General features: G+C 40.8%; 1 protein-coding gene across 1 annotated transcript in view; it reads left to right on the forward strand.

The window, feature by feature from the left end:
- Positions 1-26,734, forward strand: part of pde1ca (phosphodiesterase 1C, calmodulin-dependent a) — a 53,851-nt gene that overhangs the window by 5,558 nt on the left and 21,559 nt on the right. Inside the window, exons 4-10 of the mRNA XM_084940355.1 lie at positions 18,279-18,392; positions 19,415-19,597; positions 20,614-20,680; positions 20,962-21,078; positions 21,358-21,498; positions 21,975-22,075; positions 24,594-24,722. Coding sequence (XP_084796481.1) covers positions 18,279-18,392; positions 19,415-19,597; positions 20,614-20,680; positions 20,962-21,078; positions 21,358-21,498; positions 21,975-22,075; positions 24,594-24,722 — 852 coding nt within the window. The remainder of the gene's footprint in view (positions 1-18,278; positions 18,393-19,414; positions 19,598-20,613; positions 20,681-20,961; positions 21,079-21,357; positions 21,499-21,974; positions 22,076-24,593; positions 24,723-26,734) is intronic.

Here is a 26,734-nt window from a genome sequence, read left to right on the forward strand (position 1 = left end):
TTTAAAAAAATGCAATAACAATATTTTTGAAAATGTAGAAGAAAGAAATCCTGAAAAATGTTTTATTGATGCTTGTAGGCAGCAGCATTTAGAAATAAAAAATAAAGGTAGAGCATTTCTATTCTTTTTCTACTGAGTTACTGTCAATGATTCAATTTTAATCAGTTCAATTTATTTATTTATACAGCACCAAATCACAACAACAGTTGCCTCAAGACGCTTTATATTGTAAGGTAGACAGAGAAAAAAAACAACAATCATATGACCCCCTATGAGCAAGCACTTTGGCGACAGTGGGAAGGAAAATCCCTTTTAACAGGAAGAAACCTCTGGCAGAACCAGCAGGGCCATCTGCTGCGACCGGTTGGGATGAGAGAAGAGACACTACCCAATTTGAAGAGCGACTCTGTTGAAATAAGATGCCTGAAATTTTATATTTTGGTTCAGGCTTTTAAACCAGCTGCCTAAACCACTGCTTTTGCAACATGTAACCACATCAGTAATTTCTATCAACTTACTTTGCTATTCTTATTCTTTTGTAGTGCAACTAGGGAGTACTTCAGGAGCAGTTGGTGTAGTTGTCTTTACGTTTGCTTAGGACATCACCTCGTTCTTCATAGCCAAGTTTTACTCAATGGTGTTTATGCCTTAAGTGGTGAAACAAATTTGTTGTTTATACTTTTAACAGGAACCTTTTTTTTTTTTTTTGCATATTTTAGAAAATACTTGGTTGGCAGTTGTTAAAGTAGTTTCCTTTTAGTTACTACATTGTTGAAAAATGGCACATGACATTTGCTATCAGTTATGCCTGGGCTTGTTTCATTATTGTGAAACCTAGGTAACATAGGTTACCTAGGTTTCTTGGTGTTGATATGGCACTGATGTTGTAATATGACATTTTAATGCCACATAACATTTTTAATGAGTAATATTGTAGATCAGCCCTTTTTGCCATTTTCAAATTTTATGAGGTACTGTTACAGAAAAGCACCATCAGATTGGACAGGAGCTCTTCTCTAAATGGTAAGATAATAATTGATCATTCCAAATCAATAATTCAATAATAACCCATCTCATCTTAAAGAGCTTATAGTAAGTATGGTATCACAGATGTAGATCTTTACTCAGACTGCTGGCTCAGTTGTGGCTCAGGATATTTAAGTTAAGTTTAGTTTTGCTTCTCCTTCAACTTTTTTCACTCACCATTTCTTTATGCAGCACAAAGCATTCAGTCAACAGTTAATATTAACCTCTGGCTCTCTGTGGATTCTCATGTGTGTTTTCATGTTCTTGCTCAGATATGGTTGGATTATAAAAATACTTCCCTTTTTTGAAAATATGTCTTTGTAAGGAACTTAGCTTTAAATGGACACCCCCACTCCTGTTCTGTGCAACTGTTACAATGAACTCTATTTCTTTACCACCTATAGAATCTTTTTTACTTTGCATGACCTGTGCTATTTGATCAAGAAATAAATCCACAGTATAATCATTATCAGCATTTAAAACAGGCTGAACATTGCTGGCTACACTCCCAGATTGGGAGTCTTGCACTACATGATCAATGACATTTGCAATCCTTTCTCTCACTCCAATGGATACTGATCTGGATTATTAACAGTGATCAATGTTCCCTCTAATTTTTCACGTGTCTGAGCGAACACACAAACTCCCTGAGCGATCCCTTGGACCACTGTGAGCAACATCAGACGTGTGCACTGTGGTCACGCTGGCATCGAATCCATCCAAGTTACATGGTTTATTAAAATAATCAAATTACAGCATTTACATTTATGTTAGACTACTTTTAATTAACTGCTTTAGCCAACTTACAATGAAAATGTAAAAAAATCTAGTCGTTGACCTGTGTAGTATGTTAACACTATTGGAAGTAAAAATAACTTGAACTCCAATTTCGAAGACACAACTTTCTTTTTTCTTCTTTTTTTTTTTATAAAGCTCTGACTTGTATTATGAGTATGAGTCTGTGGTCTGGGAGAGAGTCCTGTCTGCAAAATATAGTATATAATGACCAATGACCAACCTTCTTCTTCAAAAAAGTAACTCAGTTTGGCAAACAACAAAGTTTTTTGCAGCTATTTTTTTTAAATGCAGCCAAGGCATTTTTAAATAAACATTTCAAACTATTTACAGAACAATCAGCTGTTCTGCATCAAATTTGATGCCACTCCAAAAAATAATTTCTGTCCACTATGAGATAAAGGAGAACAACAGCCTGATACCTGCAGGCCTGACAACAGGAGATGTATCATTCCTGTAACACCTGTAACATTCAGCAGTCGTCTCATTGTTCTGACACACAACAAAACGAAACTACACACTAACTACACAAGATTTGCGCTAAACGTCTCAAATCTCTCACATCTCAAAGCACTGCCGTCACTCCTAAAACTTCCCCCCGTTTCTTAACAACTAGATGCCACGTTGCCATATCATTTTTTGATTTGGTCGACATGGTACTTTTTTCAACCAATAGGAAAGGCTGGGGGTTTTTGGTTTTTGGTACTTTTTTGGACAAATAGGAAAGGGAGAGGGGGGTGGAGTTTGTTTTTGCTCACAGGCGGAGAGCGCTTTTGAGCCTTTTTTCTTATAAAATGCAGTTTTTACCGTTTATTCCCGCAGTAAATATAAACAACGATAGTATTCAGCAAGGAAACCAAACATTGCAGATATTTTTATCGTAACTCTGGTTTTACGTGGCCTATCAACACAATTTAAAAATTGGTATAAAGTCCACACTTTTTCCGTCAATTGTTCCATCTGTCCTGCTCACATCTCCAATGGTTGTACACGTTGTCATTAACGTGGCTTCACTCCACATCAGCCACGCCGCTTTGCTTGCTAAAACACCAGTGTCGGCACATAAGGACGCTGTCATAGCCTGTCAGCGACGTTGATTAGCTGCGTATATACGAATGTAAATCGCATTATTGGCTGGACTATGGGATAAGGTGGCATCGTTCTAATCCCATACGGGAGCAGCCAGTCACTCACTGACTAACACTGCAAAAACAGAATTGTTAAAGTATTAATTTTAATTTCAATTAAGGTTAGATTTTTTTTTGTGCGCAATGCAGATTTTCTGTGCGCAGAGACCGTGCCAGCAGTACGCAATTGCGCACGTGCGCAGCTTAGAGGGAACATTGACAGTGATGTCTCTTCAATCAATATGTGCATGCAGTTCTTACGTGATAAAAGAGGGTATATATTGCTGATCTGTGTGCTGCCTAACCTATTATGAACATCTGGAGGGTAAGGACATTAACTATTGCCACCACCTCTCTGCACACTAACATCTGTAGCTAATAATATTAGTGTAACCAGTATGGTGATTCTAAGTGCCGTTCAAGATAACGCCACTCCGGGGTAGCAATGCAGAGTCAACATCAGAAGTACTATAACCAGCAAGGTGAGACTTCGAAACAATACTGTGGTTCACGTTATCGAACCACACACACACACACACACTATTCCAAAAAAAAAGCAAAATTTTTATTTGCAACTTTACACAAAGTTGGTTATGAAAATTCTTTCATAAACTGGCTAAAAAATGTTATACAATTCCCCAACAGCTTGTGTCAGATCAAATGACCAAGCATCCTCCAGCTCTGTCTCCTGAGGGGCACCAGGGCAGGGATGCCCACTCTCCTATTCACAGTTGGCAATTTTTATCGAACCACTAGCAGCAGCAATTAGACAGGCTACAACAATTAAGGGCATAAAATGCAAGAAAGTAGAATATAAAATCAGTCTCTATGTGGATGACGTGTTGCTTTTTCTCCAAAACTCACAAACCAACCTTTCTGAGGTAATTACACTAATAAACTTGTTTTCAAGAGTTTCAGATTATTCAATTAACTGCTCAAACTCAACAGTTCTTCCAATTAATTGCTTCTTCCATAATTCTTCTTCTACCCCACTACAATCTGGAAATATTAAATATTTAGGTATTATTGTCTCTCCTAAGCTTGCAGATTTAACTACATTAAACCACATCCAACTTATAAAGACAGTAGAAGACAATCTGGCTAGATGGAAATCTCTACCCATATCACTCATGGGAAGAGTCGCTGCTGGGGCAAGAGTGGGCAATGCCTCCTTAAACAAACGTCCTGCCCCCTTAAGTCGAACTTTAAGAAGCTGAGAAAGAAAACAATATTGCCCACAAACTGAAGATGGACAAGATTTACTACAGTAGCTGAAAGATCCGCTGGAAAAGGCACAAATGAGATGATAGGTTTCACGTCTTGTTCTCTCTTTGCCTCCATGCTAGTGATGTGCGAATCATGAACGAATTGTTCAATACTCGAGAATCACTTTACTGACTTGTGAATCATGATTCACAAGCCCAACTGACTCTTTCACTGACTCATCCCTGTTGCTGTTAGCAAACTAATTGCATTAGTAGAAATATATTTAGCTTATAATTAAAATTGTGGGGGGGAAAAAAACAACAGCCATTTTCTTAACAGAAACATTTCTGCTCTGAACTGGAAGAAAAAACCTTGAGCAGAAAGCTCACATCAAGACAATAGACCCTGTGCACGAGAAAATGCTAACTTCCTGGTTTGAGACCGGATGTAGGCTTGTACATTTCCGGTAGCTTTACTTTGCGGTCAATCGCTACTGCGAAGATATACTCCAAAATCATGTCCAAAACTCGAAAACAGAAAGATCGCGTTAAGTTACAAAGAGGGGAAGGTGGGAACACTCACCACTGTTGTGTCACAAAAAAATCTAATGATCAATTTTGACGTTTAAAGAGTTTAGCTCGATCAGTTGTTTACATCACTCAACACAAGCAGAACTGCATTACTGCAGCAGATGACACATCGTCCACATTCAGAAGCACATCTCTGTATAGTGACTGGTCTTATGATTTAAACAGGCAAATGTTCAGCATTCAAACTATAGGTGAAGAATAGTCAAACCAGATGTTTCCCCGTTATGTTGATATCAGCTAGTCAAGTACACACCTACACAGCATTAGTGATGGGATTTCCGGCTCTTTTTAGAGAACCAGCTCTTTCGGCTCGGCCCACTAAAAAGAGCCGGCTCTTTCGGCTCCGAACTGGCTCTTCAGGTTGTTTTGTTGCGTTAATTAATTTATTATTAACAATAATATAAAATTATGCACAAAAGGAATTACTAATGTAAAAAAAATGGTTTTATTTATATATGTTTATATATAAATATATGCGGTGGCCCCTAGAGACAAAACACATACAAACTGCAAAACACATTTCTAGCGTTAACTGAACTTCCAAAACAGAGCTGCCTAGATCACTTAAATTACACAATTGAAAGCATATGTGTATTGTTTGTGTATTTATACACAAGCACTCATATATATTCAAATAATTTAAAAAAATATGTTCATTTACCTGTTACTACCACACACCAAATCCGGTCGTTGGTACTTGCTGGCTTGTGTAGCCTCTAGGTAACAAAAGCTCAACACTGCGCCCTAGCATCCTGGAGCACTTCTGTTGTGTTTTGTACGTGTTTTGGAGTTTTTACGTGGTTTGGAGTTTTTATGTGTTTTAGAGTTTTTACGTGTTTTGGAGTTTTTACGTGTTTTGGAGTTTTTATGTGTTTTGGAGTTTGTACGTGCTTCAGGGTTTGTACGTGCTTCAGAGTTCAGAGGGCCACCGTAAATACACTTTTATTTATTCACTCCACATAAAATGTAATAAATAAATCATATAATACAAAAACCAACTAGTCACATTTCAACTTTTAACTATTTAAATTTTCAGCTTTTTCCTTTTAAACAAATTTAAAATGAAACAACACAAAACACTGCAAACCACAACACAATTAAATATAAATTGAAATATGAAAATAAAAAGAAGATGCATATTCTCTGTCATATGGGCCTGCATGAATAAACTTTCTGAATCCTTTATCATCCGCAACTGAAAATAGTTGTGGATGATTACTATACCTTTCTAATGTGACAATGTTGTTCCTGGCTCTCTTTCTCTCGCTCTCCCTCCTGCTCTGTTCCTGTGCTACTGCGAGTGTAGCTGTGTCCCAAAACGTCGGCTGCAGCCTTCGCGGTCTATGTGGGCCGGGTCCTTCGAAGACCGGAAGTGCGAGGTTGTGAAATGGGACGGTCTGGCCTTCAGATTTGAGTCCCAGAGGAACCCACTCGATGGATTAATAAAGTTTTATTTAATATAATAATCTAATAACTTTGATCTCAGCCAAACCGATTTACTCCAGAACAAATAAAACACCGAAAAAAGGCAAACAGTTAAATTTTTAAGTTATCCGAGTGACTTATATCATGTTCAACCTGAGTAGCGAAAGAGCAGGGGTCTGAAAACGATGAAGCCGGGAGTCTGCTGCTCTCGCCGGCTGGAGTGACCATTTAACCCCCAGCTTGCTATCGAGCTGGTGGGTAACAGACGTCTCCGAAAACGTCGGCACACTTTTGCAAATATGCGATGCCTTGATAAACCAAGCAGATATTTGTAATTTACACAGCTACTTTCTCGCCTTAAAATATGTTAAAAGTTTATTTTGTGGCCCAGAAAGATTAATAAGAGTAATTTTAAAACTTAGTAGCGGCCGCCATTGTTGGCAGCTGAAATTTGGCTGGGCCGCGCTATGAATTCTGGGATATGGTGGGCCACAAAGGACACACCCGACCCATCCTTCAAATTCAGGGAAATGAAGGATGCATTTGTCAGAAGGAGTCAACGAATTGGGACAGCCTTCGTTGCCTGGCTGTGACGTAATCGGCCTTCAAATGCGGCCTCCAGAGGATGCAGCCGACGTTTTGGGACACAACTTGTAACTACCACCCCTCCCCCCTCTGCTCAGCGAAAATCACAAGGCTCGCATGCAGTGTGAACCAGAAAAAAAGAGCGAGAGAGAGGGTGAGAGAAAGAAAAAAAAACACTGCTTGCGATAAGGAGTCGGCTCGCGTCGTTCACGTCAAAGATCCGGCTCTAAGAGCCATTTCGTTCGCGACCGACACATCACTACACAGCATGTTAACAAACCGTGAAAAAAAGCCACACAAAAAATGAATGATTGCTGGTAACGGTTTCTATACATTAGTATTTACGAAGGGTATGTTGTGACTTACCTTCAAAATTACAGTGGTCCCTCGCTACAACGCGGTTCACCTTTCACCTCGCTATTTCGCGGATTTTTTAGTGCAAGTTTGCATGCTTTTTTTTTTTACATCACATTGTGGCCTGCGTCCTGATCACTGCAGACGATCTCCTCCGTGACGTCTCTCCTGTACAGTACAGAATCGCTGCATCAATCGCTAGCAATGTGACTCTGGAGTGCAGTACTGTATGTCGACGAAATGTTTTGCACCGTCAAAAAATAAAATTGGCTACTTGATTTCACCTATCGCTGGCTGTTTTTAGAACATAACACCCGCGATAAACGAGGGACCGCTGTTTACAGATCCTGAGAAATATAACATTTGAATCCCTTTTCTCTTTTGCTCTGAGGTGCGGGGAAAAATATCGACAAGTCGATGAACATCATTTACGGATATATTGGGTAAATGCCCAAGACATCTATAGAAATGTAAATCGCCGCTTGATTCATTCATTTGCTGAACTTGTTTTGGACCCCAAATATCAAGCGTGGTCCGGTGCACGTTTCGTGGTCCCATATATCCCACAATTCGTAGTGCGGCGGTGGGTGTGGATAATTTTGCCGCAAAATACGGCAGAAGGGAGCGGCCGAAGAGTGAACTGTCAAAAGTAAGTACTGAATATGATGTCACTTATTTATGTGCGAATGTTTAATAACGAAGAACATTAAAACATTACTGTTGGCCACATGTCGGCAAAGTTGTGTGACATTAGTGATGTTTGTACTTTCAGCGTTAACTTGGTTTTAAAGCCTCTACTTATATATATATATATATATATATATATTAGGGGTGCAACAATACTCTTATCGATATTGAACCGTTCGATACAGTACTTTCGGTTCGGTACGCATATGTATTGAACAATACAAAATTTTTAATTTATTTTATCAACTTTCCTTCTGATGATGCTGTCTGTGTTGAGCGCTCAGTGGATCTGCGCTCGACAGTGCAGCCTAGGCGGAGTAGTCGAACGCAGATTCACTGAGCGCAGGGCAAGCTAGAGAGACAGAAGTTAAGCTTTCCTTGCAACATGGCAAATTGAACCTCCCCCACCCTCATTCAGATCTGGCGTTTGGAACTATTTTGGTTTTCATGTGACGTATGACCCTGAAGGTAAGCGCTTCATGGACAAAAGTAAAACAGTATGTTGGATGTGCCACGTAATGCTCAATTACATTGGTGGGAACTAGTGCATTAGCGCAGTTAGCTCGTTAACGTGTTGACTCAGTCCAGCCCCACGCAGGGGGCAATCCGCGGTAGCTCGTTAACGGAGATTTGCCGTGTTGTGGCGTTAAGGTCATTTCAACGAGATTAACGCTGACAGCACTAGTGGGAACACAATGAATATGACTGCACATTTATGCCGACATCATCCTAGTGCAAAGACAAGTGGAAGCAGACAAAAACAACAAGCACGCATGCTACAAACTTTACCCGAGTCATTTAGACAGCCGTTAGCACATGATTCTCCTTATGGGGACCTGATATGTTTAATATGCTGCTGAGAATATAACCCAGAAGAAGCATATAGTATAGCTTTTATTTTGGAAAGAGCCATTTCTCTGTAATAAACTCTCTTTTCCAAAGATGAGTGAATACCTCAATCAGATACAGGGCTCGCAAAATCGCTAGCCCGACGTCCCGGGGCTAGCGATTTTTCCAGTCGGGCTACCAAAATCTATCTCAGCCCTGCCCGTCGGGCTATCATAGGAAGGAAAAATATATGTCAGTGCTTTTGCATTCTTTCAGAAATGTAGCTGGGTAATTATGTCATTGGCATCGGTGAGCCACTGTCAATATGTGACATATTGAAATCGCGTTTGAATTTGCGCTTGTTTTTTGCTGTCACTTTGCAGTCGCGCGAACTGTGTATAGAGAGCAACAGTACTGAGTGACGATAATTTGCGCACCAATTCCTCTGACATCGTCTTATCAATCGTTAGCTTACTATGCAAACATGACATGTGAAATCTCCCGCAGCAAGCTTAAACATGTGAGAGGTTGATCGCGCAGAGAATCGCTGAGCGTTATGTGAGTGCGTGTGTAAAAGCAGCAGGATATATATTTTAGTTCTGCTGAGCCAAATAAGACAGGTCAGGGTGAAGAAGTGACAGCCAAAGAAAAGCTTACCACAAAACGGAAAAGTTATGACAAATCAGACTATAAGGCAAAAAGAAAGTGCAGCTTTATGGTTTCATGGACAAAAGAATTTCTGTGGCTGCAATATGACGAGCTATATAACCAGGGCTGCACATAAGTGGTCCGCAGGTGCACATTCGCTGTCAAAATAAAAAACGCGCACAAGATAAGAAGTTGCAACGCGTGTTTGCGTACATAAGATTTTCTGTTGGAGGACAGACATTTGTTTAGAACTCTTAAAGATGTCGAAGAAGCTCCTTTAAGCAATTACTTTGGTGTTCCTCCACCTCCAAAGAAATGTCAGAAGGAGTCCGAACCACAAAAGAAGCGCGTATTCTCGGAAAAGTGGTTGCAGGAGGTGAGCTGGCTTCAAACAAATGATGAACGCACAGAGATTTGGTGCGGAATGTGCCGTGAAAATCCCACTCTAGCGGACAAAAACAGTGCCTTTTATATGGACGCAAACGCGCGTTGCAACTTCTTATCTGGTGTGCGTCTTTTTTTTTGAGAGCGAATGCGCACATGCGGACCACTTATGTGCACCCGTGTAAATAACATAATGTTCTGCCGGGTGTGTTGTTGGTTTTCCCTCGATTTCTGAGTCGACAAGCGCCTTTGTTACTGGGACCAGTCATTTTAAGAAAACCCCATTAGAACCCATTAGAAATGCAAGAAATGCATTATTGCTCAGTCTGCAATATCTTTCCCAGAACAAACACCAATTGCAAATAACATACTAAAAATAAACCTGAAAATCAGTTTAAAACAGCGTACTATGTTGCAAAGAGTGAACTACCACTGGCAAAATTTAGCAGTCTTTGGAAACTTCAAAAAGCAAATGGCCTTGATCTTGGCTCCACTTGCCTCTTACCCGTGACTTCAGTGGAAATTTCAAATTCAGGATCTGACACAGGCTGATTCATGTTCTACACCAGCGGTCCCCAACCCCCGGGCCTCGGACTGGTACCGGTCCGTGAGTCGTTTGGTACCGGGCCGCGAGAGTTGAGGCTCAGGTGTGAAATGTATAGTTTTCAGGGTTTTTATCGGTTTTCAGCATTATTTTGTTATCGTTTTTATCGTTTACTCGGTTTTCCTTGGTCTTTTCACGTGTGTTATGAATAAACCTTATTTTTTCGGTACCGGTACTAGTTTTATTTTGTTGTATTTATCCGCGACACCTTAAAGGCCGGTCCGTGAAAATATTGTCGGGCATAAACCGGTCCGTGGCGCAAAAAAGGTTGGGGACCGCTGTTCTACACAGTTCTTACAAGTTCATAGAAATTTCTGTTCAATTAGAACCAAGTATTTGAGTTGATGATTGTAATTTTTATACAATGTTGTAATTTGTTTTTCAACAATTTTTTGATTAATGTTTTGTTTCCTTTACAATATTATACTTTAATTTATAATATTGTAAAGGAAACAAAACAGGAAACAAAACATCAATCAAAAAATTGCTCTCTTTTTTATTCGGGCTACTTAAATTTATTTTGGGCTACCAAAAACTGAAGAGTCCCTGCCCGAAGGGCTACCAGAGATTTTGAAATTTTGCGAGCCCTAAGATACATTTTTTTTTTTATTACTTTTTTGTTTCAGCAACATTAAATTTAAAAACTGTACTTTTGAGTTAAAATATATATTTATAATTTTAATAAATGACAAATTAAAAAGGCATGAACATTTTTTTTGTATCGAAAAAATGTCGAACCGTGACACCAAAGTATCGAACCGAACCGTGAATTTTGTGTATCGTTGCACCCCTAATATGTATATATATATATATATATATATATATATATCATAATAATCTGACAATACTATAATATTGGCCATATTATATTTACATTACCACAGTGAGATGATTTTAGTCTCATGAACAAGATTAGGTAATTGTTATTTACTAACTAATCTTAAAATGACTGTTCAGTACAGAAATGAAGCCCAACAATCATGTTTTACAGTCCCGTGGTCTCAGCCTCAGATACTCAACTAATCAGTGATGTCATGACAAAAATGAATGACCAACAAAACATTTTTTCTCCTTCATTTCTGTCAAACAATGCTGTATGTAATGTTTCTCGCGGTTAGTATCGTGGTTGCTAGGCAACCTGAGCAGCACGACGAAGGCTAGACCGTCCCATTTCACAAGCCTCTCACTTCCGCACTTCTTGTACTTATAGTACGCACCGTACGTAGTACGCGTAGTGCGTGTACTTCAAGCGTGCAGACCCTGAATTGGGACACAGCCATCGTGGCCCAACATATCTCAGAATGCATAGCGCGGCGGTGGGTGTGGATAATTTTGCCGGGAAAAAAAAAAACGGCGGAAGAGGGGCGGCCGAAGAGTAAACTTTTAAAAGTAAGTACTGAATATTATGTTACTTATTTATGTGCGAATGTTTAATAACAAAGAACATTAAAACATTACTGTTGGCCACATGTCGGCAAAGTTATGTGACATTAGCGATGTTTGTAGTAACTTGGTTTTAAAGCCTTTAATTTAAAATATACGCCGTTCAATAGTTGACGTTAATCTTACAGGCTTTGAATCCATGGGTCTTCCACACAAAACTTGAAGAAATAATATCTTACTAAGCCTGCAAAGGCCTTTTATACATGTTATTTTTCTCTACGCCTTCCCTTGTTAACACCATCATCCCCCCGTGTGACATTCACATTGTCCAGTGTTAAGCCACACCCAGGTTTCCCCCTCATTAATGTTCCACACAGATTAACTAGGGCAGAATTAAACCATTATAATTATTTCATCACAACAGTTACACTTTCTCAGTCATATACCACATGTACGTATATATGCTGCAGCTCAATCTCATTCTCAATCACTGTTATGGCCCTGCTAGGGCCGTAACAATCACAATGAATGATTAAGAAAGGGTGGATGTTAAGTCTTTTCATTTTTGCACTTTTGGGTAAATATGACCAGGGACAGGACTGGGAAGACAGAGGGGGATACATAGAAACTCAGGGTATACAATATAAACTGAAACCAAGAACAGAGTCAATAAATATAAATATAATGAAAACCAGTAAATGCTGTAAAAAGACTTGAATGTCACGAGCATAACGACATATAATATTTCCACCCTGAAACAAAAGTAGTAGCTGGAATAATGCTCATAATGAGTTAGTTCAAATGTAAACTGTAACCCAGTGAGTCCTGGGTATGCCCTTACATTTGATAAATGGACTGGTTCCTTGTGTAGCACTTTTCTTCTCTTTCTGAGTACGTAAAGCACTTTATACAACTCATCCATATATGTGCTTTTTTCTACATCATTCCTTTGTATCTAACATTCACACTCCAATTAATGCATCAGAGGGCAACTTGGGGTTACAACCTAGTAGAACAACCAGGGATTGAAGACCAAACCCTTGGATTATGCCCTTCTCTACCTCCTGAGCTACTTTCTATCACATTAGTGTATTTTCACTATTTTTCTTGCTTTCAAGTCACCAAATATTGGTTAACTATTTTCTATTTGGAAAGTCTTGTTGTGAAGGGGCGAAGAATATTGCAGTAAGAGACTTAATATTTTCATAGTTTATTATTTATATCTCAGACTTTACATCAAGTTTAAGAAAAATCTCATAAAGCCATTAAAATTTGTATGTGACCTTTAAGTACATGCAGTATACAAAATATAAAGGGATAAAAGTGTATGCTCCCCTATTAAATTTGGATTCTGGGACCTAATGAGATAGCTGTGTGGTGTGCAGAGCTCTAGGAGGCAGCTAAAAAGCTGCACAAACTAAATCAGAATCTAAATACTGTATTAATCTCTGAAAAAAATTATGTGGCCACAGATGGTCCAAGACAGTAAGAACTGATTAAAATATATTAAATCATACAATATATTATAAGTTACAAAATATAACAAAATTGCTTTAATATATACAAATAGCTCAATTATAAATATTCAAGTATATAGCACAAATTAAATGTATGAAGTTGAAATTGAGCTGCCCATCTTATCAAACTGTAAATTGTGCAATAATATGTGCAGCACATGTTAATAAACTTCAGCTGCCCCATCCCCCCGCCACCTGTTCCTAGATCAAAGACTTCCTAACAAACTGGCCTTGATCAGTCTCAGCCCCCACCTCTCCTCGCCACTCTCACTCAGCACCGGATACCCACAGGGCTGCGTTCTGAGCCCTCTACTGTACGCCCTGTACACATATGACTGTATACCAACCCAGCCAACCAATGTCATTGTTAAGTATGCAGATGAAACCACCATGGTTAGGCTTATATCTGATGTAGATGAGACAGCGTACAGGGCAAAGGAAGAAAACTGAACGTCCTTAAAATAAAAGACCTCATAATGGACTTTGGGAGACACAGACAAGTCCACGCACCTCTCATCAAAAATCGAGAACATGTGGAATCTGTGTCCACTTTCAAGGTTTCTGTGCACCCTCATCTTATCTAAACTCACCTGGACCCACAACTCAAATGCCCTTGTAAAGAAGGACCAACAACAGCTGCGCTTCTTCCACGTCATTAGGAAGAATAAACTGGAATACAAGCTGCTGCTGGCCTTCTACTGCTCCTTAGTTGAGTGAGTACTCTCCTAGTGCATGATTGTTTGATACGCAGGGGCCACAACTGAAAACAGGAAGGCTGCCCAGAGGGTAATTAATACTGCCCAAAAATTCCTTTCTCAGGATAACCAGGACCATCACAGTAGACCACTTGCACTTGCACCACCTGTTTGACCCTCTACCTTCTGGTCGGCGGCTCGCGTCAGCTAGGCCCTTCTTGACTGTATATATTTCTCCAGTTTGTTATTTACCCAGCGCTCTGAGTGTATTTTTCTATTCTTCTCATGTTTGCTTTGTGATCATGTGTTATTCCTATTATTCCTATTCCTATTTAGTTTGGGTTAAAGGCAGCCATTATTTATTGTTTCCTTGGTTTCAATGTTTGGATTCTTGTCTAATTCATCATGTGTTTTAGGTCTGTGAGCCTAGTGTTGTCATGTCTAGTTTCTTGTTTTATTTTGAAGTAGATCGTGTGTGTTCTGTGTTCATGTGGTTAGTTTTACTCTCCCCTGTGTTGTCATTATGTTTGATTCTAGTCAGCTGTGTCCTCATGTGTCTCCACTTCCCCTGATCACCTCATGTGTGTATTTAAGTCCTGTCTTCCTGTGTTCAGCATCGCATCATCTCGTATCTCTCAGTCATAGAGTGTCATGGGTTTTTGTCTTCACTGTGTTTTATAGTTATTCAGTGTTCATGGTTTCTTCATAGTTTTTTCACTGAGTTTTATAGTCTTTTAGTTACACAGTGTTCACAGTCCTCTTTGTTTTCTTAGTTTCATGTTTTGTCTGCAACCAGCTAAATAAAGCTCGCTTTTGGTTAAAGTCACTTCACGTCTCCTGCAACGCCTCTCTCTCTGCATCTGCATCTGGGTCTTGAAGTCAAAACACTCCGGCGCACCTCACTGTGACAGTATCCCTGCTATCTTACTATTTATATTTTATTCCTGTACATTTAGTGTGGAGCTCCCATAATTTCGCTGTACATACAATTTTGATGATGTTTGATGACAAAAAGGGTAGGGGTGCAACGATACACAAAATTCACGGTTCGGTTCGGTTCGATACTTTGGTGTCACGGTTCGATATTTTTTCAATTAAAAAAAAAAATGTTCATACCTTTTTAATTTGTCATTTATTAAAATTATAAATATATATTTTAACTCAAAAGTACAGTTTTTAAATTTAATGTTGCTGAAACAAAAAAGTAATAAAAAAAAATCGATCTGATCGAGAAATCACTCATCTTTGGAAAAGAGAGTTTATTACAGAGAAATGGCTCTTTCCAAAATAAAAGCTATACTATACGCTTCTTCTGGGCTATATTCTCAGCAGCATATTGAACATATCAGGTCCCCATAAGGAGAATCATTTGCTAACAGCTGTCTAAATGGCTAAAGTTTGTAGCATGCGTGCTTTTTGTCTGCTTCCACTTGTCTTTGCACTAGGATGCTGTCGGAGTAAATGTGCAGTCATATTCGTTGTGTTCCCACTAGTGCTGTCAGCGTTAATCTCGTTGAAATGACCTTAACGCCACAACACGGCAAATCTCCGTTAACGAGCCCCCATGCGTGGGGCTGGACGGCCAACACGTTAACGAGCTAACTGCACTAATGCACTAGTTCCCACCAATGTAATTGAGCGTTGCGTGGCACATCCGACATACTGTTTTACTTTTGTCCATGACGCGCTTACCTTCAGGGTCATACGTCACATGAAAACCAAAATAGTTCCAAACGCCAGATCTGAATGAGGGTGGGGGAGGTTCAATTTGCCATGTTGCAACGAGAGCTTAATTTCTGTCTCGCTAGCTTGCCCTGCGCTCAGTGAATCTGCGTTCGACTACTCTGCCTAGGCTCCACTGTCGAGCGCAGATCCACTGAGCGCTCAACACAGACAGCATCGTCCGAAGGAAAGTTGATAAAATAAATTTAAAAATTTGTATTGTTCGATACATATGCGTACCGAACCGAAAGCACTGTATCGAACGGTTCAATATCGATACGAGTATTGTTGCACTCCTAAAAAAGGGCTATTCTATTCAATTCTGTTGATCATAATAAATGACTGCCTGGTATAATAAGAAGCCTTGTTTAGAAATGTGGAATGCTTCTCTGAGCCACTAGTTCACTGAATATCACTATCAAAGTTTGAAGCCTCAGTACAATTATCCAAAGCAACTGCTTTGGACATTTCATCCATTCATCCATCCATCCATCCATTCATTTTCTTCCGCTTATCCGGGGCTGGGTCGCGGGGGCAGCAGCCCAAGCAGAGCAGGCCAGACCTCCCTCTCCCCAGCCACCTCCTCCAGCTTATCTGGGTGAATACCAAGGCGTTCCCAAGACAGCCGAGAGATATAATCTCTCCAGCATGTCCTGGGTCTGCCCCGGGGCCTCCTACCGGTGGGACATGCATGGAAAACCTCACCCAGGAGGGGCCCAATGGGCATCCTTGTCAGATGCATAAACCACCTCAACTGGCTCATGAACAAGACCCACTTGGGACAGGGTCTTGTCACTGACCCGGAGTGGGCACTCCACCCTTTTCCGGCTGAGGACCATGACCTCAGATTTGGAGATGCTGATTCTCATTCCCACCGCTTCACACTCGGCTGCCATCACTTAATAAAGCCAACAGGACCACATCATCTGCGAAAAGCAGAGATGAGACAGGGGCCTCTGCTAGACGTTCCCAGCACACACCCTCACTATACGTTTGGGTGTGCCAGGTCTGTCCAGCGTCCTCCCTCGCCACCTGATCCAACTCACCTCATCAGTTGACAGCTCAGCCCCTCTCTTTACCCTAGTGTCCAAAACATATGGCCTTAGGTCTGCTGATACGATTACAAAATCGATCATTGACCTGTGGCCTAGAGTGTCCTGGTGCCATGTGCACTTATGGACACTCTTATGTTCGAACATGGTGTTCGCTATGGCCAAACTGTGGTTTGCACAGAAGTCCAACAACAAAACACCGCTCGGGTTCAGATAAGGGAGGCCGTTCCTCCCAATCACGCCCTTCCAGGTCTCACTGTCGTCTCACTGACGTGAGGCATTGAAGTCTGCCAGTAGGACAACAGAGTCCCCAGGAGGGGCACCCTCCAGAGCCCCACTCAGGGACTCCAAGAAGGCTGGGCACTCTGAACTGCCGCTCGGAGCATAAGCACAGACGACAGTCAGGACCCGTTCGCTGATCTGAAGTCGAAGAGAACAAACCGTCTCGTCCACTGGGAGAAACCCAACATACCAGCAGCAAGCCGAGGGGATACCAAGATACCCACCCCAGCCCACTGTCTCTCACCAGGAGCAACTCCAGACTGAGACAGAGTCCAGCCCCTCTCCAGGAGACTGGTTCCAGAGCCCAGGCCATGCGTTGAGGTAAGCCCAACTATATCTAGCCGGTACCTCTCAACCTCACGCACTAGCTCAGGCTCCTTCCCCACCAGAGAGGTGACATTCCATGTCCCAATTGCCCGTCTTGGTAGCCGGGGATCAGTCCGCCAGGGCCTCTGCTCCTGGCCGCCGCCTGACTCACATTGTACCCGACCCCTATGGTGCCTCCTGCGGGTGGTGGGCCTACAGGAAGATGGGCCCATGTCCCTTTTTGGGCTGTGCCCAGCCAGGCCCCGTGGACTAATGCCCGGCCACCAGACGCTCGCCCTCGGGCACCCTCCCCGGGCCTGGCTCCAGGGCGGGGCTCTGGTAACCCTGTCCCGGGCAGGGTGAACTGTTCCCTCGATGGTCTTTTCATAGGGTTCTTCTGAACATGGACATTTCAGTGTTTCACAAATAAGAAATACAATTTTGTTTAATTCTGCACATCCCAGTTCTAGTCATAATACTAAGCCATAAAATTTAATCACATCTGTTTTCAATACAAACAATTCAATTTTATTTATATAACACCAAATCAAAATCAAAGGCACTACTACAGTAATACAGAAAAAACACATCAGATGACCCCCTTTTGAGCAAGCACTTTGGTGACAATGGGAGGGGAAAACTCCCTTTTAACACCTTCAGCTGAACCAGGTTCAGGGAGGGGCAGCCCTTTGCTGCAACCAAATGGGAGTAAGGGGAGGGAGACAAGACAAAAGACATACTGTGGAAGAGAACCAGAGATTATTTATAAATTTGGCCAGATTTCTGCAGATGAGAGCTGCTCCATTCAAACTGAAATGGATGCCACTTATCCTAACAAGACCAAGGTTTTCTCAAAATTTCTCAATTATCTATAAAGCCCACATCATTTTTGGGAGGTTTGGAAGAAGGTTAACCCAGCACTATCTTCAAAGGAATACTCCAGACCTTTCTCCCATTTGGTTTTGGCAATAAGTGATTTGTTCTCTGGGAGAGTTAAGATCTCAAGCACATGGTGTGTTAATAGTTTTGAGGTGATACTGAGATATGGGCTATTTGTTCTAGGTTACGATGTCTTGTTAAACAGCTGGAGAAGGGAGAAGCATCTGTGGTGGAACTGAAGAAAAACCTGGAGTTTGCTGCCTGTCTCCTTGAATCTCTCTGTTCTGAGGAAAACAGGTAAGGAGCTTTTAGCTAATTTCCCCATGTATAGACTTTAATCAGTGGTGGAAAAATAAAATAGTCAGTATTTCAATAAGACAATGTAATACTCACAATGCAATAAAGCTTTTTTATATGTTGCGCTATGCCAAACATATTATGAGGCCTGGGAGCTTGAGGGTCCTGCGCAGTATCTTTGCTGTTCCTAGGAGTGTGCTCTTCTGGACAAAGATTTAGGATTTTGTTCCTGGGATTTGCTGGAGTCAGTCACCTAGCTTTAGGGTCAGTGCACCAAATGCTCAAATTACCACAGGGACCACTGTTACCTTCACCCTCCACATCTTCTTGAGTTCTTCTCTGAGCCCTTGGTACTTTTCCAGCTTCTCATGGTCCTTCTTTCTGATGTGTCTGTCATTTGGTATGGCTACATCTATCGCTACAGCCATCTTCCTCTGGTTGTCCACCACTATTATTTCCGGGTGGTTAGCCATCACCAGCTTGTCCGTCTGTATCTTTAAGTCCCACAGGATCTTAGCTTGGTCATTCTTGACTAGCCTAGGGGGCGTCTCCCATTTTGACCAGTTTTCATGGCCTCAGGTATGACAGGTATGACAGTACTGCTCCTTGTGGCTGTCTATCTTGTATCCAAGCATCTACTGTTCACTGTGGTGTGGTCTTGGTTACATTGGGGGGTCTAGCCTAGGGAACTTTTCTGGATAAAGATGCTCTGGTTGGGAGTTGAACCCCTGACCTGACCCTGAAGTTTCAAAGGTGTCTCTTTTACCAGCATAGAGGATGGCACTGGCCACAGCATACTCATAAAAAGTCCTGAGCATTGTCACTCACAGGTTTCTCTACAAATTATTTTATTTTATTTTATTTTATTTTGTCCTTAATGTGAAGCTCTTTGGTCACAACCATTTTAAAGTGCTGTTTTAATTAAACTTGGCTTGGCTTGGTTCATTTAAGATGAGGATGATAGATTAATTATTTTAGAAGATGAAAATGTACATTCAGTGTTTTTGTGAATGGTCTTGCAGACAACTGGGGCACCAAGATGATGAGCTGAGTGATATCCAGTCAGACTCTGTACCACTGGAGGTTCGTGACTGGTTGGCCTCCACTTTTACACGGCAGAGAACCCTGTTGCTGCACCACAGTGAAGACAAACCACACTTCCGCAGCATCGTCCGTGCAGTACAGGCTGGGATCTTTGTGGAGAGGTTTGGCTTAAGACAGCTATAAAAAATACAAGTCAGTTTAACAAGTCAGCATAGTAACAGGACAGAAGCCTAGGTAGCAATAAAAAGAGTGTACATTTGTTTTTCTATTTTCTTGTCTATTTATTTGAAAAAAAAAGCATCACACATTTCTGTAACTAAAACATATGTTGAGAAGTTCGGCCAAATGGTACTTTTTTCTTGTAATGGTTTCGATTAACATACAGTGAACAATTTGGATAAGGCCCTGAGATGCATCATTTTGTTTCCATGGATAAGACACAAACAATAGAAATGGACTGGCATATATATTATTTCTCTAGAGTTGATGAACACTTGTTGCACTACCAGTCACATCCACCAATTAGAATTAATCTTAAATCTATCTTGATGTTCTTTAGCTATCTTACATCCCAAAAGTTAATTAAGAATCAGCAGTTAACCTAACAACTTGTCTCTGAGCTCTTGGGATACTGGAGTGATCAGAGAAAATCTATTTAGTATCTAGTAATAGCTTTGAATTACCCTTTTACCTTTGAATAGCATATCATGGCCGCAACTCAGGTCAACAGATATTATATTAGAATGGCTTAGGAGCCAATCTGAACCACTCAGTACACATGTTATTCTCAAAATAAATTACGCAGATTATAGAAGTAATGCCAGAAATATAAACATTACTTTATCAATATAGAAAATGAAATGGTAAAAAAAAATTGAGGTTGACAAGGCTTTTATAGAATATATTTATTTTGCCCCTTAGACTGAATAACAATTTAGAATAAACAAAAGTTAATCTTTCTTTATTATTTTGCCTAATATTGCAGTACTGCTTCAAAACTCTGGGGATCTTCTATTTTGGGGATGGATTTTTAAAAAAAATATTGCCTTTGATTATTCCTTCTCCAAAATAAATGTAACATATTCAAATTAATAAATGAGTTACTATACTGGGCATAGTGCATTAGTTCATTTGGTGTGTGCTTGTGTTGCTGTGTACTTTTGTCTGTGGGTTACAGGATGTTCAGACGAACCTCCAACATGACTGGTCTCAGTTATTCCCTAAATGTCATCACTATGCTTAAGGTATAAATGCACATGTACTTGGTGATTTCTTTAAAAATAAAATCAGTGACATGTATGTGATTCTGCATTCAGTTTTAATCTCAGTATTAAAATGTCATGAGCAAGTTATACAATAGAGAGTTAACAGATTAAGGCCAGGGAAAAAGTTTTCTATCTACCATACTAATATGCAGGAACAAAAACTGCCATTTTGTGTATGACTTAGGTAAGACAAGGTACACAAGGACACACTCGTTTATGTTATTCAAATGATAATAAAACTGGTTTCTATGTGTCTGTAGCATGTAGATATGTGGTCGTTTGATGTGTTTGCACTGAATGATGCCAGCGGAAACCATGCTCTGAAAATTGTCTTCTTTGAACTGCTCAACAGATATAACCTGATTAATCGTTTCAAGGTAAACTGAAATAAATACAGCTTCCATGTATCATTTAAATGATTGACCCTCATATTATTTTAAGTTTTAAAGGGAATTTCTAATTCTAAAACAACACGGTCTGCATTTTTGTTTAAGAAGTGCAATACTTTAATAACCTTGTGAAAAAAATTTCCCATACAGACTATAAATGACTTTTTGTTTTGTTTTTTATGTGGCGTTATCTTTCAAAGTAATGTAATCATATACGACTTAATTTAGCAGTCATCATGCTTCTCTCCTGCATTGTCTCAATATCAGATTCCTACCTCTGCACTCACATCATTTGTGGAGTCACTGGAAATGGGATACAGCAAATACAAAAACCCCTACCACAACTTGATACATGCTGCTGATGTCACACAAACGGTCCATTACCTGCTCATTAAGAGTGGAATAATGGTAAGTCTTGCTTGGTTAATGGTGATTTAAAATGTAACCAGGAAAACTGCTTTGCTTCTTTCGAGTTCTCGAAGAGAGACTTTTTCATATCTTGAAGTAATGGACTCTTTTTTTTCTTTACTGTTATGACCTGCTAGCAAGCCACAACATTTAAAACCTTAAAACTACCCCACATCCAGATAAAACATTAAAGGGGAAACACTGCTGCAATCCAATAGTCGGTATACCTTTGTCTTTTTTGTACAGATTTTGATCATTCTTTAGGTTTGTCTTTGGGGAGTCCATTAATCTTGCAGTTCAAGAAAGGCCAGTATACTTTTAAAGCAAATCTAAACACAGAACTCCTGAAGCCTTAGATTTAAGTGGCTATTGAATTTTTTTTTATATTAACAATTGTGTAAAGCAATATTATGTACATATTTATTGCTTGTTTGTTTGTTACTACATACAAAATGCATCATTTCACTTTCTTTCAGCACTGGCTAACTGAGCTGGAGATCTTTGCCATTATTTTTGCAGCTGCCATCCATGACTATGAGCATACAGGGACTACTAATAACTTCCATATTCAGACCAGGTAATTCCTACTGAGCAACATTCAAATTATTGCAGTTTCTGAGGGGATCTAGTGTTATTTAAAAGTCGTAAATAATTTTACTTGTAAAACGCCCTCCCAGGGAGGCCCCCTCTTCCTGAAGGACCAGAGAGGGGTCTCTCTAGCCGTCTATTGTCTAATGTTGCCTGGGTGTCCCTGTCTATATCTAACCTACTCTACAATACTTAACCACGTGGAATAAAGTGGGTGATCGTGGCTCAAGAGTTGGCAGTTCGTCTTGTAATCGGTTCGAGCCCCGGCTTGGACAGTCTCGGTCGTTGTGTCCTTGGGCAAGACACTTCACCCGTTGCCTACTGGTGATGGTCAGAGGGCCCGGTGGCGCCAGTGTCCGGCAGCCTCACCTCTGTCAGTGCGCCCCAGGGTGGCTGTAGCTACAATGTAGCTTGCCACCACCAGTGTGTGAATGGGTGGATGACTGAATGTGTAAAGCACTTTGGGGTCCTTAGGGACTAGTAAAGCGCTATACAAATACAGGCCATTTACCAAAGCACATACCTATAGTTTCAGGTATATATGCTATTGTCAGAACACGTTATCAATACATAAATTAAAAAGGAATTTCCATCACATATGATAATCTGATAATCATAATATTGTTTTTATAAAAAAAAAAAATTCCCCGCTCGCCCCTGTGGGCGGTCAATCCTTCAAGCTCGGGTCCTTGGGAGCTTGAGGGACCTGCGCAGTATCGTTCCTAGGACTGTGCTCTTCTGGACAGAGATCTCCGATGTTGTTCCCGGGATCTGCTGGAGCCACTCGCCTAGCTTGAGAGTCACTGCACCTATATATATATATATATATATATATATATATATATATATATATATATATATATATATATATATATATACAGGGAGTGCAGAATTATTAGGCAAATGAGTATTTTGTCCACATCATCCTCCTCATGCATGTTGTCTTACTCCAAGCTGTATAGGCTCGAAAGCCTACTACCAATTAAGCATATTAGGTGATGTGCATCTCTGTAATGAGAAGGGGTGTGGTCTAATGACATCAACACCCTATATCAGGTGTGCATAATTATTAGGCAACTTCCTGTCCTTTGGCAAAATGGGTCAAAAGAAGGACTTGACAGGCTCAGAAAAGTCAAAAATAGTGAGATATCTTGCAGAGGGATGCAGCAGTCTCAAAATTGCAAAGCTTCTGAAGCGTGATCATCGAACAATCAAGCGTTTCATTCAAAATAGTCAACAGGGTCGCAAGAAGCGTGTGGAAAAACCAAGGCGCAAAATAACTGCCCATGAACTGAGAAAAGTCAAGCGTGCAGCTGCCAAGATGCCACTTGCCACCAGTTTGGCCATATTTCAGAGCTGCAACATCACTGGAGTGCCCAAAAGCACAAGGTGTGCAATACTCAGAGACATGGCCACGGTAAGAAAGGCTGAAAGACGACCACCACTGAACAAGACACACAAGCTGAAACGTCAAGACTGGGCCAAGAAATATCTCAAGACTGATTTTTCTAAGGTTTTATGGACTGATGAAATGAGAGTGAGTCTTGATGGGCCAGATGGATGGACCCGTGGCTGGATTGGTAAAGGGCAGAGAGCTCCAGTCCGACTCAGACGCCAGCAAGGTGGAGGTGGAGTACTGGTTTGGGCTGGTATCATCAAAGATGAGCTTGTGAGGCCTTTTCGGGTTGAGGATGGAGTCAAGCTCAACTCCCAGTCCTACTGCCAGTTTCTGGAAGACACCTTCTTCAAGCAGTGGTACAGGAAGAAGTCTGCATCCTTCAAGAAAAACATGATTTTCATGCAGGACAATGCTCCATCACACGCGTCCAAGTACTCCACAGCGTGGCTGGCAAGAAAGGGTATAAAAGAAGAAAAACTAATGACATGGCCTCCTTGTTCACCTGATCTGAACCCCACTGAGAACCTGTGGTCCATCATCAAATGTGAGATTTACAAGGAGGGAAAACAGTACACCTCTCTGAACAGTGTCTGGGAGGCGGTGGTTGCTGCTGCACGCAATGTTGATGGTGAACAGATCAAAACACTGACAGAATCCATGGATGGCAGGCTTTTGAGTGTCCTTGCAAAGAAAGGTGGCTATATTGGTCGCCGATTTGTTTTTGTTTTGTTTTTGAATGTCAGAAATGTATATTTGTGACTGTGGAGATGTTATATTGGTTTCACTGGTAAAAATAAATAATTGAAATGGGTATATATTTGTTTTTTGTTAAGTTGCCTAATAATTATGCACAGTAATAGTCACCTGCACACACAGATATCCCCCTAAAATAGCTAAAACTAAAAACAAACTAAAAACTACTTCCAAAAACATTCAGCTTTGATATTAATGAGTTTTTGGGTTCATTGAGAACATGTTTGTTGTTCAATAATAAAATTATTCCTCAAAAATACAACTTGCCTAATAATTCTGCACTCCCTGTATATATATATATATTACCAAACAAGAAAAAAATTCTGTGATGACTAATGTTCTGTGGCATTTGCAGGTCAGACACGGCACTATTTTACAATGACCGAGCTGTTTTAGAGAACCATCACGTCAGCGCTGTCTATCGCCTTCTACATGATAATGAGGAAATGAATATTCTCTCTAATCTTTCAAAGGAAGAGTGGAGGTAAACAGTAAACAGTATTCAAATATTCTCAATTTGTGTAGCTGCTCCACATCTGTCATGGTCCTGTCCCAGTTTTTGAGTTTCTGTTGTGGACTTTTCAATTTAAGAAACTTTTCTTCAGTGCTTGTATTATTTGGTCTTAATTTTGTACTTCATAGTGCTTTTGTTATCTATATTTCTTGTTCTTGATTCTTGTTTGATTGTGTTAGTACCCTTATGCCTCCAGTCTATCCTAATCTCTTTTCTCTATTATGTCAATGCCTCCTGTGCCAGTCAGTCATGTCTCATTGTCTAACTCTAAGTCAAGCTCATGCATCTTAGTCCTGGTCCTTGTATTTCAAGGATCAGTTACCTCCTGTTACCTCCTGAGAGTTTACTTTTCTCACGTTTCCCAGCGTTTCCTATTCCTAGTTTATATTTCCAGTTCAGGTTCCATAAGTTTCAGCTTTTTTGTTTTCCTTTTCCTTTGTTGGAAGTAAACTTCATACTGCATACATCTTAAGATATGGCTAAAGTCAACAAAGAGCAGCCTGGTGTTACTCCCCTGTTGTTCCAGGTGGGATATGGTGGTGTGGAGCGTTGTAGCAATAGCATCTTCAGTTGATCTATTATGCCAACTGAAGTAGGTCGAGTGCAGGTGGCAGGCAGGACATGATGTGGCGTCAGACCAGTTTCTCGAAACACTTCATTACAACGGGTGTTAGAGCAACTGGTCGGTAGTCGTTGAGGCTGCTAATGTTGGTCTGTTTAGGCAGTGGGACGATTGTGGACTACTTTAGGCATGGCAGGATTGAAGCATTGAAGATCTTAGCAAAGACTTAGGCCAGCATATTCCTGCACCATTAGGCTTGGGCTGCTCCTGCCTTCCAATGTTTGCATTCATGTAGATGCATACATAAGCATAAACCCTCTCCTCTGTTCTTACTGGAGTGGCTGTTTCTGTCTGGACAGTGCAGCATGCTAACTCAGTAGCCAAGTCTGGTATTGATTGCTGTAGCCAAATCTCTGTGAGTAATACAATGCTACTGTCCCGTACACAGTTGTTGACTGGAGCCCGTGTTCTCAGTTCATTGATTCTGTTGATTATGGACTTAATGGAGAGGAAAATGCTCAGAAGCAGTGGCTTTCTTTAGCCTTGCTAGTGGGCCCACCCTGCGGCCTCGCCTTTGCCTCCCGTGTTTACACTTCCTCTGCTGGCCACTGGGAAGAACCAACCATGGACACTGTGGAGTTCTTATTATATCCTCTGGAATGCTGTGGAAGTGATGATAGTCCCACTTGATGTTCCTGGCACAGTGTAATCCCAAACTCAGAAGGCCCTAACGACCTTGCCAGACATACAGTAGTAAAAAGCCACATACACCCGCACATATACATGTATAAAATATAGAAAACAAAGCATCAAACATGAAGAACAGTAAGCCGCTGCATCTATGCATGCTGTCATCTTAACTGTACTTTTCATTCATATTTATCTATAAAGTGTCCCTGCACTTGCCCAACTTCCCAAGAGGAATGGCTGAAATCACAGCATCCTCTTTTTCGACAAAAGGCGGTGGCACTTTTCTCCTCTCCTCCTCCTCCTCTCCCTTAGCTTCCCTGCTTAGCCTCTTATGTCCTTGTCTAGTCGCGTGTTTTTTTGTATTACTTTTCCCTGGAACACTCTCTCACAGTCTGTTCTCTAAAACCTAAAAGAGGAATTATGGATTTGATCAACTGGTCCCTGAATGCAATTGACACCCCTTTCTCAACGAGAAGTTTGGGCTTGGGTGAGCCTGAGTGCTGAAGATATCTACCTATTCGGAACTATGGTAACAGGGTTCTTGCTGATCGGAGCTGGCTTGGCCCTGACTTATCGAAGAATTAAAGAAGCGGAACCGGCTGTTCAAACCCCCACAAGGCTGCCCGCGGGGATTGAGACGATGGGAGAGGCGTGAGTTTCTCAAAATGGGCTCATTGAGTGCAGCACGGATAAGATCTTGGAAAGGCTACGGCTGCTGTGAATACTCAGA

This window comes from Perissodus microlepis, chromosome 9 (genome assembly GCF_051167445.1).
Source record: "Perissodus microlepis isolate ML-2025 ecotype Zambia chromosome 9, ASM5116744v1, whole genome shotgun sequence".
NCBI lineage: Eukaryota > Metazoa > Chordata > Actinopteri > Cichliformes > Cichlidae > Perissodus > Perissodus microlepis.